This window comes from Scomber scombrus, chromosome 1, assembly GCF_963691925.1.
Source record: "Scomber scombrus chromosome 1, fScoSco1.1, whole genome shotgun sequence".
NCBI lineage: Eukaryota > Metazoa > Chordata > Actinopteri > Scombriformes > Scombridae > Scomber > Scomber scombrus.
This window is the reverse complement of record NC_084970.1, coordinates 33967849-33983847: the sequence shown is the minus strand read 5'-3', so window position 1 is coordinate 33983847 and position 15999 is coordinate 33967849. Positions and strand designations below refer to the sequence as shown.

Here is a 15999-nt window from a genome sequence, read left to right as displayed (position 1 = left end):
GGTTATGGTTGGGTTGGCATGTTGTTGGTTGTTATGGTTACGTCTAACTTCCAGGGACTGAATACGGCGTTCTCACAGTGAAATACAACATCCTCAAAGTGTGTTTGTGTGTGTGTGTGTGTGTGTGTGTGTGCGTGTGTGTGTGTGTGTGTGCGTGTGCAGGAGTGTCCCTCAGGTTTAGAGGATTTCCGTGAGATGCAGTGCGCCGCCTTCAACGACAGGCCGCTAGTGGGTGGAAACTCCTTCAGATGGACAACGTTTCACGGAGGTCAGTGAGATGAATGCAGTAAATCTGCTACAACACTAGTTAGAGGGGGGATACACCGATAATTGTACTATATTTAACCATTTTGATCATTTTCTATTCTTTCTAATTTACATATTCTATAGTCTGACAGGTGATGCACACTACTTGTATGAACCCAGGTGCTCATCAATTAGTCAGATTGATCTTTCAAGTCCTCTTATTGGATGATTGAGGCAGCTCTTATATGTATATAGTCAAGTGTGATCATGCTGCCATGATATGCAACAGTGAGCCAGACAGCGTTAGCCTTTTTCCATTTTGTGATTGCACCTTCCTCTTATGCACCTGCCACTACTCAGGCGTGCAGAGATTCCTTTTCTGTTATCTTTACAGAGAGCTGCAATGATTAATAGATTAATCTATTAGTGTATCGATAGAAAATTAATCAGCAACAGAACAAGACTTTTGAAGATGTCACCATGAGCTTTAGTCGATCTACAGTCCATCTCGTATGATTTGGATGTTACGTAATACCTCTTAAAGGTGCAGTGTGTAGAATTTAGTGGCATCTAGCAGAATGGACTCAGCAGTAATTGAATATAATGTTTTAATTAGTGTATAATTACCTGAGAATAATTAAGTTTTCACCACCTTAGACCAGGGGTGTCACACTAATTTAGGTTCAAGGCCCACATACAGCCCAAATTGATCTGAAGTGGGCCGAACCAGTAAAACCATCACATATTAACCAAAATATATATATATAACGTTTTTATGGGACTTTATGAAACCATATAAATAGATCATCATAATTACTTATAAAACTATTTATAACATAGCAATCTTATTAAAACTATTAACTATGAATTTTAACAAAAAGCCAAAAAATGTGTAGCAACTATACGAAAGTATAACATGTTAAAAATATTTTCATTTTTGTGGATTTTGGGCCACTTTAGGAAAAGGCGTCAAATTTAGTAAAACAAGAAATTTGAATAATTGTTCTGTTACCTTCATACTTACATACCAAAGTTATCCAGTGGGCCGGATTGGACTCCTTGGTGGACCGATTCTGGCCCACGGGCCGTATGTTTGGTACACCCCTGCCTTAGTATAAGTCCTTTATATCTACATAGAGAGCAGGTCCTCTGTCATGTTTCTACAGTAGCCCAGAATGGACAAACCAAACCCTGGTCCTAACGAGGGGTTTTGTGACTACCGTAGATTCTCCTACATGCTTGGAAGTAAACGAGTATGAAGTATTCATTTAGCTGCAATCTGCAACTTCACCACTAGATGCCACTTAATGCTTCACACTGGTCCTTTAAGTGAAAGCTTAAAAAGCATATATGCCAAGTTGATGAAGTAGAGTCCATCATTTTTGAACTCTACTTGCATACATCATGAAAATACCAGCTTGGGTTAAGAGTGTGTTTGTGTGACTGTAGTTTTTGGGGCTCCCACGTCCTCCATGAGGCCTGCTGGGTGTCTAATCCCACCTGTGTTATGAGTTTTACTCCTTTGACATCTACTAGCTTTCCAGCCTCCTCTCTCTCTCTCTCTCTCTCTCTCCCTCTCTCCTCACCTCCCGCCTGTTTCCATTTCTCAGCCACCTCCCTCCCTGTCACTTTGCCTCTTTTTGTGCCCATTTTCCCATAATAAACTAACGAGCCACTGACTGACTGAAGATCTTCCCCGCCAGGCTCTAACCCCTGTGAACTCAGCTGCCTGGCCCTCGGTCACAACTTCTACTACAACTTCGGCCGCGTGCTCGACGGCACAGCCTGCGACAAAGAGGCGGTAGCGGTGTGTGTCAACGGACGCTGCCTGGTGAGTGGAAATAATATGTGTCGTAGTGTTTTCTTCACTCAACTTGTATTCAGTGATACTTATTTCAAAATAATGCAGCTTTAACTGAGGAAGTTGAGGATATTTGGCCACTAGAAGGCAGCAAAACGCAACGTCTTGACATATTATTGCCTTATAAAGTTGTCGTTTCTAACAAGTTGGCAAAGAATTGCTATTTAATTTATACTTTAATTAGTTTTTACATGTAGATGACACTGAGAAACACAAGCACTCATCTGGAGTGCCTGTTTGCAGCTGCTGGAAAAACAGTTTATATGAAAATGGTGAATACAAAATTTGACGTAAAATCAAAACTGTGCTAAAAATCAAACCTAAAAATCTCCGTAGTACTGCAGAGTTACTACATATCTCTCTGAGTTTGTCTTTGCGACACGTCTCACATCCTGCAGAGGCTTTTAATTCAGTGTTAATATAACACATATTGATTAATACAGCTGTTTTGCGTTGTAAGTCTTTGGTGATGATCTAAGAGTGAGGCATTAAAATGTTAAACGTTGAATATGAAACAGTGGAATTGGTGGGTAACTGCAATATATTTGCCTTTGGAACTCTCTCCCACCAGACATTTGCACTTCGGACTCTGTTTCCACCTTTAAATCCCGCCTGAAAACGCACCTATTCAGAGCAGCATACTCTGTCTCACACTAACTATGCAATCACGTTTTTGCTTATTTGTTGCACTGATGCACTTTATAGTCACATTCATAGTTATTCTTTATCTTTGCACTAAAATTTACCTTATTTATATTGTTTGATGTACTGTTGTCGTGTTGTATGTGCCTTAAGTGCTTTGAAAGGCGCCTTTAAATATAATGCATTATTATTATTTATTATATTTGGTGCAGATCAATTGTGTCATTAACTATTAAATACTGACTGTTATTCTTTCTGATATAATTGAGATGAACAAACTCTGATTGCTTCACATCTTACTGCTGAATGATGATTCATCAGCTCAGCTCAACGCTTCATATGAGGAGAGTTCTGTTGGCGGGCTTAAAGGGCTGCAAAGAAATAGTTGATAAGGATATGTATATATATGGAAACCTCCCTACAAGCTCAGTTTATATCAGTGGAAGCTATGATTTAACTTTAGAAGTCTTTAGTGCTCGAGTGGATGGAGCAAAAATTGAAAACATACAAATTCATCAGAGCTCAGAAAGTCAAATCATTACTTTAACATGAATGTTTGCAGGGTCTGAGATTAATCTAACTTTTAGTAAGTACTTTTGCACTTATTCATAGATTTAGCACATTTCTAGTATTGATGTGCATTGGTGAGGACCTATGAGATGGGTGTGGGGATTATTTATGTGTTTTTTTGGGGCAGCCGTCATCGTGTATTTGCAGATAAATATCGACATATGTATCCAATCACCTGTGCATTTACTTAATTGACTATATTATTTATGTTTGTTGTAAGTGTACTGTCTGGTTGCTTTGTATTGTAGCTTCTACTCGGAAAATTAAATTGAAAATTGGTCACAAAAAAAACCCCAAAAACTATTCAATATTTAAAGATGTCATCTGATTTGTGGTAGTTACTTAAAATCTAATTATTGCCAGTTTTGGACTATTTTATTTAGTCAAAGTTCATGTTTTATGGTAATTTGACCACGTGATTGTTACACGTATAGAGTTGTGTAGTTGGAAGTAACTGCTGGTTTAGAGTATTAAGTATTATCCTGGTTTTATTTTAAATTATATCATCTTTCACAGTGTCTTGGATAAGTAAGCAATAGTACAAGTTTATGTTTTTTTGGCCATTCGTTTTATTTTAATCATTTAAATCAGACAGTTTAAGGCAGATGGATGTAATTACTACGATCCTCATGAGCCTCAGCTGCTGTAAAACTATACGTGCTGAATTAATCAAACGTGGATCCAGACTCGATTGAAAGTGAACTGATTTTAACTGAACCGTTACTAAAGCACGTTGGATGAAATGAGCTATATAAATAAACTTTTCTCGCCTTTTGGCTTGCATTTCATAACTCTGTTGACCTTTTAAAAAAAAAAAACTAAGCTGGGTTGAACTAAATTTCCACTTTCCTCACTCTCTCAATCTCTCTCTCCTCTCGTCATTCCCACTCTGTCGAGGTATGAGTGACACTCTGACCGGCGCTCTCTGGAGAAGTGAGCTCCATGCTGCGTGTTAGGGCCAGGGTGCACTCATCGGTGTGGACTGCAGCCTTCAGTTAGCATTACAGCTCTGCTCAGCGGCACACAGTCCAGAGCTGCTCCCACATCCAGCCTGTCCCCTGCTCACCCTCTCACCCCTCTCTCCTGTTCTCACCGCACAGATTGGGACACTTGGAAATGAACTTGCATCCCTCGGGTCTTGCACATAATACATAGAGACATCTGTAGCGTGAGGGTGCACACACACACACAGGGGGAGTTAATTTTACGCCACTTAGTATGTTTACATACTGTATGTCTCTCTATGCATATATCTACCGTGTGTGTGTGTGTGTGTGTGTGTGTGTGTGTGTGTGTGTGTGTGTGTGTGTGTGCGTGCTAACAGTGCAGTGCGAGGTGTAAATAAGTAGATTTATGGGCTGTGGACCAAGGTCAGAGCAGCGCAGGACCTAAAACAGGAAGCAGATGCTGCCTGCAGCTGGTGTAGAGGGCTGCAGGTCTCAAATTGAGATCAGACTGCAGAACACATGTCTGGTTAGAGCACAGTGCATGTGTGTGTGTGTGTGTGTGTGTGTGTGTGTGTGTGTTTGTGCATGTGTGAGTGTGTTTATAACCTGTGTTGATGCTCCTTCTCGACTGATTTTTGCACTTAATTAAATTTGCAGTTTCTCAGTGTTGATTTGAGAGTTTTTTCCAATCAAGACAGCCGCTGATTATTTCCATTTTCTTTCCAATAATTGGGTCATCCTGTTTTTCAGTACTGTGATTCTGTCATTTGTCTGTCCTCTGTTACCCTTCCTGAGGTTTCTTCCATTTTCTTCTCCTTTTAAAAGGTATTTTGTGGGAGTTTTTCCTCATATAATTCAAAGGTCTAAGAATAGAGGATGCTGTATTTTGTATCTCTGTACAGGTTGTAAAACTCCCCGAGGAACGTTTATGATTTGTGATATTGGGCTTTACAGAAATACTAAGAAATGTTGCCAGAGCCCCAAGATGATATCTCCAAATAGTTTATGTTGCCCGGACAACAATCCAAAATCTTTTATGTTGTTAGACTAAGAGTTTACAGCCATGCTAAAACCACTGTGAGATTGCATTAATAATAAGTTGCTGTCATACTGAAGTCATTATAAGTGGTTATAAGTATTTACAGTGTTCACGTCAGCTTCCATAATTATGGTTGGGAAACTTTTGTGATTGCATCCATCCAACATAGCATGAAGGAGGCATTAAGTACAGCAGTGATTTGAGCTAAATGCTCAAACATCTGTATCCTAACATGCTAAAATGCCAACATACTCACAATGCCAATATTAGCAGGCAGGTTCACCAGTTTTGCAGGTTTTTAGTCATATACAAAAGTGATTGAATTCATCTTGTAGGGACCTTCAATGCCTGCACCATATTTTGTGGTAATACATCCAATAGTTACTGAGATAATACAGCTTGAAGTGGACGACTAGTGTGGCTAAAAAGCAGCAATCCTCACATATGAGAAGCTGGAATCAGAGAATGTTTTGGCTTTTTTTTCTTGATGAATAACTAAATAAATTGATAATGGATCAAAATTGTTAGTTAGTTATTATTCTGTTGATTGGACTGATGAATTGACTAATTTATCTTTAGCATTTGTCCGATCACATAACAAAAATACGAGTAGATCAGCTGCTTAAAACCACCTCCAGTAAATAAATTAGCCCTCAAAGTTGCAGACAGAAAAAAATCACTGACACCAAATTAATTTTGACAGTCTCAGAGTCACATTGATACAGATGTTTTGCAGGACTGGGGTCGCTCCCTCGGTGGGGCCCTTGTGCACTCTGTTACCTTGTCACCAAGGATTCATTTCCTGTTGTGCACACACAGATGCTCGGACTGTTTTTGTGTATTTAAGGGGGCTTAAGGGGCTGATTATAGGTTCCCCTAGATTGTTGCTCTCTTGCCTGGGAACCTCCTCCTTGATTGGTTTGCTCTGCAGAGCGGGAAATGAAGGCCGGGTGAAGAAAGCAGCCACTGTAATCTATATAGCAACAAGATTGTCCACACACCATAAAACCAACCCGCTCTTCCTCTGTGCTCTTTGCTTTGGCATTTTAAAGTTTACAGAGACATCGCTCCTACCCGTCTGCTCCTCTTGAGGCCCTTTGCGCTGCTGTTTTTTTCTCCAAAGTAAATGTTTGTGAGGAGGAGAAATGACGGAGAAGCAAATAAGAGAAGGAGCGAGAGAGAGAATGTGTGTGTGTATATCTGTCCTCTTGAGGAGATTGAGGGGAGTCATTGCAGAAGGTTTAAGGTGACTGTACAGCAGAGACAAAACAAAAAGTAAAGGTTAAAAAGTTGCCAGGGTTCCTCGTCAGAAAATGTGTGAAATGTGAACGCTGTAAGAGAAATAAGTTTCAGCAGAGATGTCAAACTGTCATGTGTGTGTGTGTGTGTGTGTGTATGTGTGTCGTACAGAAGCCGGGCTGCGACTTCATCTTGGGTTCGAAGACGCTGGAAGACGCCTGCATGGTGTGCGGAGGACAAAACACCACCTGTCTGCACCACAAGAGTGTGTACCAGAGCAACGGTCTGGAGGCAGGTAGGATACACACACACGCACACACACACACACACACACACACACACACAATTACATATTATCTCCACGAGGAATCAATTGCAGCAGTTTCCGACCAGCACGATGTCAGGATAATTGTGTTTTCCCTCCCAAGTGTTATTAAGTCATTCAAGCTCAGTCAAGAGGTTATTGTTCTCTCTGATAAAGTGAACAATAACCATGGTAACAATTTTGCCCCAAACACAAAAAAATTGCAGTTGGCTTTCCTCCACGAAACAACAGAGTCCTGTGAAATTACAGTTGTTAAGTTTTCTGGAAGAACGCAGAGCTCTTCAGGCTCTAAATGACACTCTGGCTCGTCGCCACTGAAACATTTTGTACCTCCGCTCGTACCTGCAGCACAGATGCTAACGTTTGGGCCTGACTGTGCGTTTTCAGCGGTCTTGTTTCCATCAGAAAGAAAGAAAAAGTAAAGCAGAAGAAGAATGTGACTTTCATTTTGCTTGGAAATGTAGCTCAAATTTTTTTTTTACCATATCTACATTTCCAAGCAAAGCAACATAAAGAAGATAAAATAATATTTTTTTAAAAGACAAATAACAAAGCATACCAAAAAGCAAAATATCCACTCTGAGATATATACATATGCATACATACATACATATATGCATGCACACACTCACTCATAGATACTGTATATAACAAACCATGAATGAGAAAAAGAATCCACTCTGAGGTATAATAGAAAAAATACAATGTTCACTCTTGGGAGAGACTGTAGGAAATGTGCAGTATTATCAAGGCTGCATTCAAGATTCAAAATGCACTTTATTGTCATTTCTCTGAGTATTTGCATACACAGAATGAAATGTAATACTCTTTCTCACCAGCTCCTGTCAGTGCATTAAAGAAATAGTAATAAATAGGTACTAAAAATCATCATACTTAAAATAAAAACCAAGCAAATATGTCAGACATACAAATTAGCTAATAAAATATATTAAAAGTTTAAGAAAATGGTGCTTTAATGTGCTGTTGTCAGTTTGGTTTAAAATTCTCCTTTTATTGTATTCTGATTGGATAACGTGGCTGCTGCAGGGTGGAAACCTCGTAACTCCATTTTTTATTATTTTGGATACCAACAGCGACCCTAATTATTAACATCAAGAGAAAGGATCAAGCCTTGTGTCGTATTTCTGTAGAGGCCGACACACTTTTCTTTTCAATCTCCCATCATTGAGGGATGTTTCTGCGTATGGTAGATCCGGCCGTGAGTATAAACCAAAATCAACGAAGCACAAAAGACGAAAGAAAAGGAGCTGCTCGGCTATTCAGGCTTTAGAGGCAAACATCCAAATAATAAACACAAGTGATGACAGGAGGATCCATGCAAGCGATACTGTTGTAATGTGAGGGTTCGAGCTGTGGTTGGATCAGTCTTAATGAGAAGAAACGAGCATGATGGAGACGGAAAACGTATTTAGCAGCGCTTTACTGGTCTCCAAACTTCAGCGGCTTCAGAATAAACAACATTTCCTGGTTTCTAATTGACGTGTATAAATATTTTGACATGTGTAAACATTGTCAATATATATATGTTAGTAAATTACCTCAATTATATGAACTTCTAAATCTTACACTGTAATATATTCCAATGCAAAAAATGCAATAGTATCCATCAAAGTAGACGAGAACAGACTGTGACTTCTTCTGCTGGAGCTCATTTACTTTATTATTATATTATATATTATATTATATTTATTATTACTTTACTATATTACAGTTCAGTTTGAGACATTTCTGTCTAAGCATTGATCATTATAGCAAATTTTTATACAGTTAAATTTGAGGTGACCCAGGAAATTGAGTCTTTACCTGCAGCATGTAAATGTCTGTTGAGGAAAAGATCATTATTATAGTTCCTGGGATTCCTCTTTTTGGTGTTTTTTGCCTCCAGGTTTGCGTGGCACAAAATAATTAGTAGATAAAAGTCGTAGGTTACTTATTGGAGCAATATTTCTTAACTCTGTGAGCATTAAAACATCTGCAGGAACGAGTGAAAAGAGGAGAAGGCAGTAATATCTATTTTCCAGTCTACTTATGTTAAGTTCCACAAATCAGCGACACAAACTACGCGCCGACTCTCAAAAAAGCATCAAATTGGCTCCCTGGATTATAAAGTGTGTCCAGTGTGCGTTACTGATGTCAGTTGTGGTCTGTGAGGTCCCATACAGATGTTTTTCAGAGAGTTTAATGAGGATTATTCTAGTAAAACTAACCAGAATAACACCGACTGGAACCATCGTTTAACAATGTGTTGTATTTTAAAAGCTTGTTATATTATTATCCATCTTCAGTAGAGTAGAAAGTACAATATTACCCTCTGAAATGTTGCAGTGTGGAAGTATAAAATAGCATCAAATGGAAAAACTACAGTAAAGTACCTCAAAATTCTACTTAACCCTCCTGTTGTCCTCGAGTCAAGGAGGGAAGGGAGGAAAAAGGAAGGACGGGAGGACGGGAGGAAGGAAGCATGGGAAGAAGGAAGGAAAGGAGCAAGGAAGGAAGGGATAAGACGGAAGATTGGATGGAAGGGAGGAAGAAGGAAGCAAAGGAGGAAGGAAGGGAGGATGGAAGGAGGGAAGGGAGGGAGGAAGGAAGGAAGGATGGAAGGGAGGAAGAAGGAAGGAAAGGAGGAAGAAGGAAGGAAAGGAGGGAGGAAAGAAGGAAAGGAGGAAGGTGGGGTGGAAAGAAAGAGAGAAGGAGGGAGGGAGGGAGGAAGGAAGGAAAGGAAGGAAGGAAGGAAAGAAGGAGGGAGGGAGGAAGGAAGTACAGACGGAAGGGAAGAAAGAAGGAAGGGAGGAAGGAAAGAAGGAGCGAGGGAGGAAGGAAGTACAGACGGAAGGAAAGAAGGGAGGAAAGAAGGGAGGAAAGAAGGAACAGTCAAAACAGACGGGGTCAATTTGACCCGGGAGGACGACACAAAGGTTAAAAACAGTACTTCAGTAAATATAGTTAATTACTTTCCTCCTTACTTTACTCAAAATTATACTTTAAACCTTTATAAATGCTCGTCTTTCCCTCTCAAATCTTTGGGTTGGAGTCTTTGGGTTTCCACCAGTCAACGTCAGACCGGGATGGAACAATTTTGGCAGCGATTTAAGTCACAGACGGGGAAGAAAATTAAATTAGCTTTCATCAAGATGGGTCAAAAATGTAATTTAGATGCTGTGTTGGCTTGTACTGAGAATTTAATCAAATTGTGAGATTTAAAAAAAATCACGGAGACGCACACACACACACCCGGACAGAAAGTACCCGACACCTCTAGTGTGGCTCGGCTCAGTAACGGGGGGCTTCCTCGCTCGGCTCTGTGCGGAGCAGAGCTGACAGATGGAGCGTCTCAGATTGAGCAAGAAGAAAAACAAGCTGATAATGGCCGCTTTGTTTGGGCCACTCAGCAGCCTTGGGAGGTTTTTCTCTCCTCCTGCTGCAGCTGCGTTTCCCAACTAGATCTGATGGAGGGATGCGGCACGAAAAAAACACTCCTCACAAGGTCAGACTGCCTTGTGCTCATCGCCGCCCGTCTGTGACTCTGACAGTTTGTCCTACGTCTTCACACAGCCGAGGCTCCGCAAGACAAACCTCGCGCATAGTTTCTGTCTTGAATGGGTAAGCAGGAGCAACCGAAGTTGTGAATACGGTTCATCCTGCGGCTGCTTTTCACTGCAGAACAGCAGGGGAACCATAGAGCTGTCCCAACCCCCCCCCCCTTTTTTTTTTTTTTTGGCTCAGCAGTGAAATATCACTCTCTAATGAATGGTTGTGATTTCATTCTCAACTCATTCATAAATTGTCTCTCTTTTGTGGTCGTAAACCGATCCTGTAAACCATCAATCACAGCTAATCATTAACTGACATCGTAGATACTGATTGTTTTATAACGACAGATTAAAGACGGGAATACAGTACGAGACACAGCCTGTTTGATCTTTAAAAGAAACAGTTATCTGATTACTGATGCAGATTATTTGTGAGTTACTGATTACTGATTTTAGTAGGCTATTCAAAGATTAACCCTCCATATAAAGTACACAGTAGAGCCTGAACTGTAATAATGGTGCAGGAAAATGCTGATGTTACTGTATCCACAACTTTTCAAAGATCATTATAATAATTTATGGGTCCGTGATAAATAAGGGTTGGCAAGATGAGCAAAAATAGTTTTAAAAGCAGCATCAGGTTTGTTAAAAGGTACATTTAGTATTTTTGTTGGTTTTATATCATTTGAAATGACATTTGCACCATTTTTAACCTAAAGTAAGACTGAATGCTCCTGAAAATGTCAAATGGTGTAACCACAAAAGAATGATAAATATTACATATTTTATCACCTACAGTGTATTTAAGTGGACTTATACTAATAATGACTTCAAATGTTTCCTGATCTCCATGGTTACCAGATGGAATGTAATATTTAGAACAATTGTATTCCATTACCTTTATTTAATATAAAGTTATAATGTAAGATCATGCCAAACTAGTTGATATGGTGTTTTATTGAGAATTTAGTGTTTTTAAGCAAGTTGAATTATTTGGTACAAAGTTTTTATGGTTACACCACTTAGACATATTTGCCATAATCCTCTAATATTTGCTCTCAAAATGGATTAAAAGCAGAAATTTGATGCTGGGTCCACAAAAAAAGAATGTGTGCAAGTTATTCATACGTTTATTTTCACATTTTAACCCCTTTAAATTTGACTAAACCACATGGACACAAAAAACATGTCATTGACCCATATCTAATATATAGGAGTCACATATATGAGCCACACCCAACACATTACACACTGATATTTCACATGTAGTTATGATAAGAATAGTGATTATAGCCAATTCTGTTGAAAAAGCTAGACTTAAATAGAGCATAAAATATGAGAGTGCAGCATAAACTAATGATTTGCTTTAAAAATTATTAAAAGAACATATAGTGCAAATGAAAGATTAAAATTGAAAGTCCTTTAAAAGAGAAAAAAGAAACGTTTTTAACCTGGATTTAAGTGTCCTGCACCTTTAAGACTTACAAGACCCTAACTAATAACAACCAGGATGGCTGCAGTTTCAAAAGATCACAAAGAGACCAGAGCAAAAAAAAAAAGAAAGAAGTAGTTTACATGTCATAAAAAGTCTTGTTGAGATGGATACAGAGCTCTCTGTCTCAGCAGCTAAGTCTCTCCTATAAATCTCGCTAAACCAAAAAAATCTCCATCTTTAAAAATAAAAAGCCAATTCAATAGATCAACTTCGGACAACCAAAATAAATCAGGATTTTTCAGCTGGATCTTTTCAAATATACAATTCCTCAAGTCAAAGTACAAAAGGCGATGAAATACAAAGTGAAATTCATCCTCAACAACACCAAGATCACAAATAACACATGCACATCGTTCTATAGGCTCATCTTTATCGGTGTATTAAATGATAATCCGTTTTTAGGTTCATTCAGTGGTTTATTGGTGTATTTTTCTTATTTGATACTTTGAATATCACACATCTGCAGATTTAAAAGTCTAATAGAGTTTATTTTCTTTTTCCAACAACACGAGATGCTAATAAACCAATTTGATTGTCTTTCATTAAACCCCTAACCCTCCCTGCCTGTTAAAATGCTGGCGTCTTTTAAACTACACAGCTCCAACTTATAACTCAAGCTTTCTGTTAAAAATGTGTCGTCTCCGAGACCAAACCAAGCTTATTTTCCTCAAACTTAACAAAGCTCCCTCCGACCCAGAAGACATTATATTCTCCCTTTGACTTTAACATCAATGGAGTTCCCTTTTTAACCACAATGACGCTCTTTATTTTGGGGTTGTATACATGACTTCTCGTTCTGTTTGACCTCTCTAAGTCATCTCAGCATCTCACTGTAAACAGAATGTAAACAGTCAACCTGTACTTTGAACTTCAGGTGTTGCTATATTTACTCATTTTTAATGTTTCCTTCCTTCTTCCTCCCTTCCTTCCTCCTTTCCTTCCTTCTTACTCCCTTCCATCCTTCCCTCCATCCTTTCTTCCTTCCTCCCTCCTTTCCTTCCTCCCTTCCTTTCCTTATTTCCTCCCTCCTTTCCTTCCTTCTTCCTCCCTTCCTTCCTCCTTTCCTTCATTCTTACTCCCTTCCTTCCATCCTTCCTTCCTCCCTTCCCTCCTTCCCTCCCTCCTTTCTTCCTTCCTCCCTCCTTTCCTTCCTCCCTTCCTTTCCTTATTTCCTCCCTCCTTTCCTTCCTTCTTCCTCCCTTCCTTCATCCTTTCCTTCATTCTTACTCCCTTCCATCCTTCCTTCCTCCCTCCCTTCCCTTCCCTCCCTCCTTTCTTTCCTCCCTTCCTTTCCTTATTTCCTCCCTCCTTTCCTTCCTTCTTCCTCCCTTCCTTCCTCCTTTCCTTCATACTTACTCCCTTCCATCCTTCCTTCCTCCCTCCCTTCCCTTCCCTCCTTCCCTCCCTCCTTTCTTCCTTCCTTCCTTCTTCCTTCCTTCTTCCTCCCTTCCTCCCTCCTTTCCTTCCTTCTTCCTCCCTTCCTTCCTCCTTTCCTTCATTCTTACTCCCTTCCATCCTTCCTTCCTCCCTCCCTTCCCTCCTTCCCTCCCTCCTTTCTTCCTTCCTCCCTCCTTTCCTTCCTCCGTCATGCAGAACATGACTTCTCGTTCTGTTTGACCTCTCTAAGTCATCTCAGCATCTCACTGTAAACAGAATTTAAACAGTCAACCCGTAGTTTGAACTTAAGGTGTTGCTATATTTACTCATTTTTAATGTTTCCTTCATTCAGATGGAAATAACTTTTAAAAGCCATCTGAGGCTTTTCTCTCCTCTCATTCACTCATTTTACTTTGTCGTAAAGCTGTTTTTGATGCAGTGCTCATGTCTTACGTTGTAAAACAGAGATTTTCCCTTTAATTATGTGAAGTAGAGGAAAACTTAGCCTCTAACTAAGTGTCTCTCTTGGCCAGGCGGACCTTTCGGATACAACGAAGTGGCCATGATACCAGCTGGAGCAACTCACATCCGAGTCACCGATAACAGCAGGAATTATCTAGGTAAGATTCAGCTCGTCACACACGTATACAAACATGAGCCACCTGGTCAGTTTCAGCTCTGTGTAGATGAAAGCGCTTTGTGTCTCAGGCTCCATAGCTGCAGTTTAACCTTTGCGTCGTCCTCCCGGGTCAAATTGACCCCGTCTGTTTTGACTGTTCCTTCTTTCCTTCCTTCCTTCTTTCCTTCCATCTGTCCTTCCTCCCTCCCTCCTTCTCTCTTTCTTTCTTTCCTCTGTCTTTCCTCCCTTCCTTCTTTTCTTCCTCCATCCCCCTTTCTTCCTTCCTTCTGTCCTTCCTTCTTCCTCCCTTCCTTCCTCCTTTCCTTCCTTCTTACTCCCTTCCATCCTTTCTTCCTCCCTCCCTCCTTCCTTCCCTGCTTTCCTTCCTTCTTCCTCCCTCCTTTCCTTCCTTCTTCCTCCCTTCCTTCCTCCTTTCCTTCCTTCTTACTCCCTTCCTTCCTCCTTTCCTTCCTTCTTCCTCCCTTCCATCCTTCCTCCCTCCCTTCCCTCCTTCCCTCCTTCCTTCCCTCCTTTCTTCCTCCCTCCCTCCTTCCTTCCCTCCTTCCTCCCTCCCTCCCTCCTTTCCTTCCTTCTTCCTCCCTCCTTTCCTTCCTTCTTCCTCACTCCTTTCCATCCTTCCTTCCTCCCTCCCTTCCCTCCTTCCTTTCTTCCTCCCTCCCTCCTTTCCTTCCATCTTCCTTCCTCCCTTCCTTTCCTTATTTCCTCCCTCCTTTCCTTCCTTCTTCCTCCCTTCCTTCCTCCTTTCCTTCATTCTTACTCCCTTCCATCCTTCCTTCCTCCCTCCCTTCCCTCCTTCCATCCTCCCTTCCTTCCTCCTTTCCTTCCTTCTTCCTCCCTTCCTTCCTTGACTCGAGGACAACAGGTGGGTTAAATCAGATGCTTTAAATGAATACTTAGACTTGCTTTAACTTCCTCTCCCCAGAGACAGGAGGGGCTCAGTGTGTTTTCCAGGTAACATAATAACCAAGGGCGTCTATTCTCATCCTTGTTTATGGGACCAAAATTAAAGCGGTTCCCAAAACGGCACACACTGTGGTCTTGAAAGAGCCGCTAGTAAAAGGCTTTGGTCTGGCCACTGAGGCAAGGCAGGTGAAGGCGCTTGTTTCCAGTTCATGTCATGGAAAATCCCTCTCTCCGTGCCGAGGAGAGGCAGCTGCCTTATATAGTCAGGTGGCATATTTTCTGCCTCTGGCAGCCTCTGCCTTTACCTCAACATGACCCACTGATATGGAGAGCAGATTTCTGGCATTAAAGGATATGTCTGGCTACTTATCTAGATTTTTATTGTCAACAAATCTCTTATATTGTGCGTGTCTGTCTATCCAAAGCCTGATATATATCGTATTCCTCTGTGCTGTAGACCTGTAGCTGTTGTCCAAAAACTATTAAAAACATGTCAGTGAGTTACAAACAGTTTCGGCATGTCAGTTTGTTTAAAAATGGATCCTAAGACTAAAAAAAGCGATCGTGTAAGGAAGAAAAAAACTAAGCATGTACACAAACTTGGTCCTATTTACAGCTTTACTATATTGATGTGCTACATGCCACCCACTTTTTGAAATGATTAGTTTGGACCCCCCCCACACACTTTTTTTATATTTATGGTTTATTAGTTTTCACATATGTACAACACACAAAAAACACAGAGACAATATAGTGTCAATTAACAATAATCCAGGGTCTCTATCATGAGGTTAGATCCATTAATTCTTTATAGCTAATCCCGTTTTTTCCCATCTGTCTTCACATGTTGATTGATGTATTCTTATAGTAGGTGTAAGTCTCTCTATAAGGTGAATCTCTTCAATAATGTCCAGCCAGTCCCTCTGAGTAGGTGGGTCCTCTTTGTGCCATTTCTTTGTGATAGCTTTTTTTTTAAGCTGCAAGGAGAATCTTAATCATCATCACCACAATCAAATGCACTCTGCTTGCTTATTGAGAGAATCCCCAAATCAATCAAACTCCATCCCAATATTTTCATTGCTACTTTACACCCAGATTCTCACACAGTGTGCACATACATACACATATACACACACATGGGCACTGATGACTGCAGCTTATCAT

General features: G+C 40.3%; 1 protein-coding gene across 1 annotated transcript in view; it reads left to right on the top strand.

The window, feature by feature from the left end:
* The window catches only part of adamtsl5 (ADAMTS like 5), a 47815-nt gene that overhangs the window by 22708 nt on the left and 9108 nt on the right, over positions 1-15999 (top strand). The window contains exons 5-8 of the mRNA XM_062417415.1: positions 163-268; positions 1950-2077; positions 6716-6839; positions 13826-13912. Coding sequence (XP_062273399.1) covers positions 163-268; positions 1950-2077; positions 6716-6839; positions 13826-13912 — 445 coding nt within the window. The remainder of the gene's footprint in view (positions 1-162; positions 269-1949; positions 2078-6715; positions 6840-13825; positions 13913-15999) is intronic.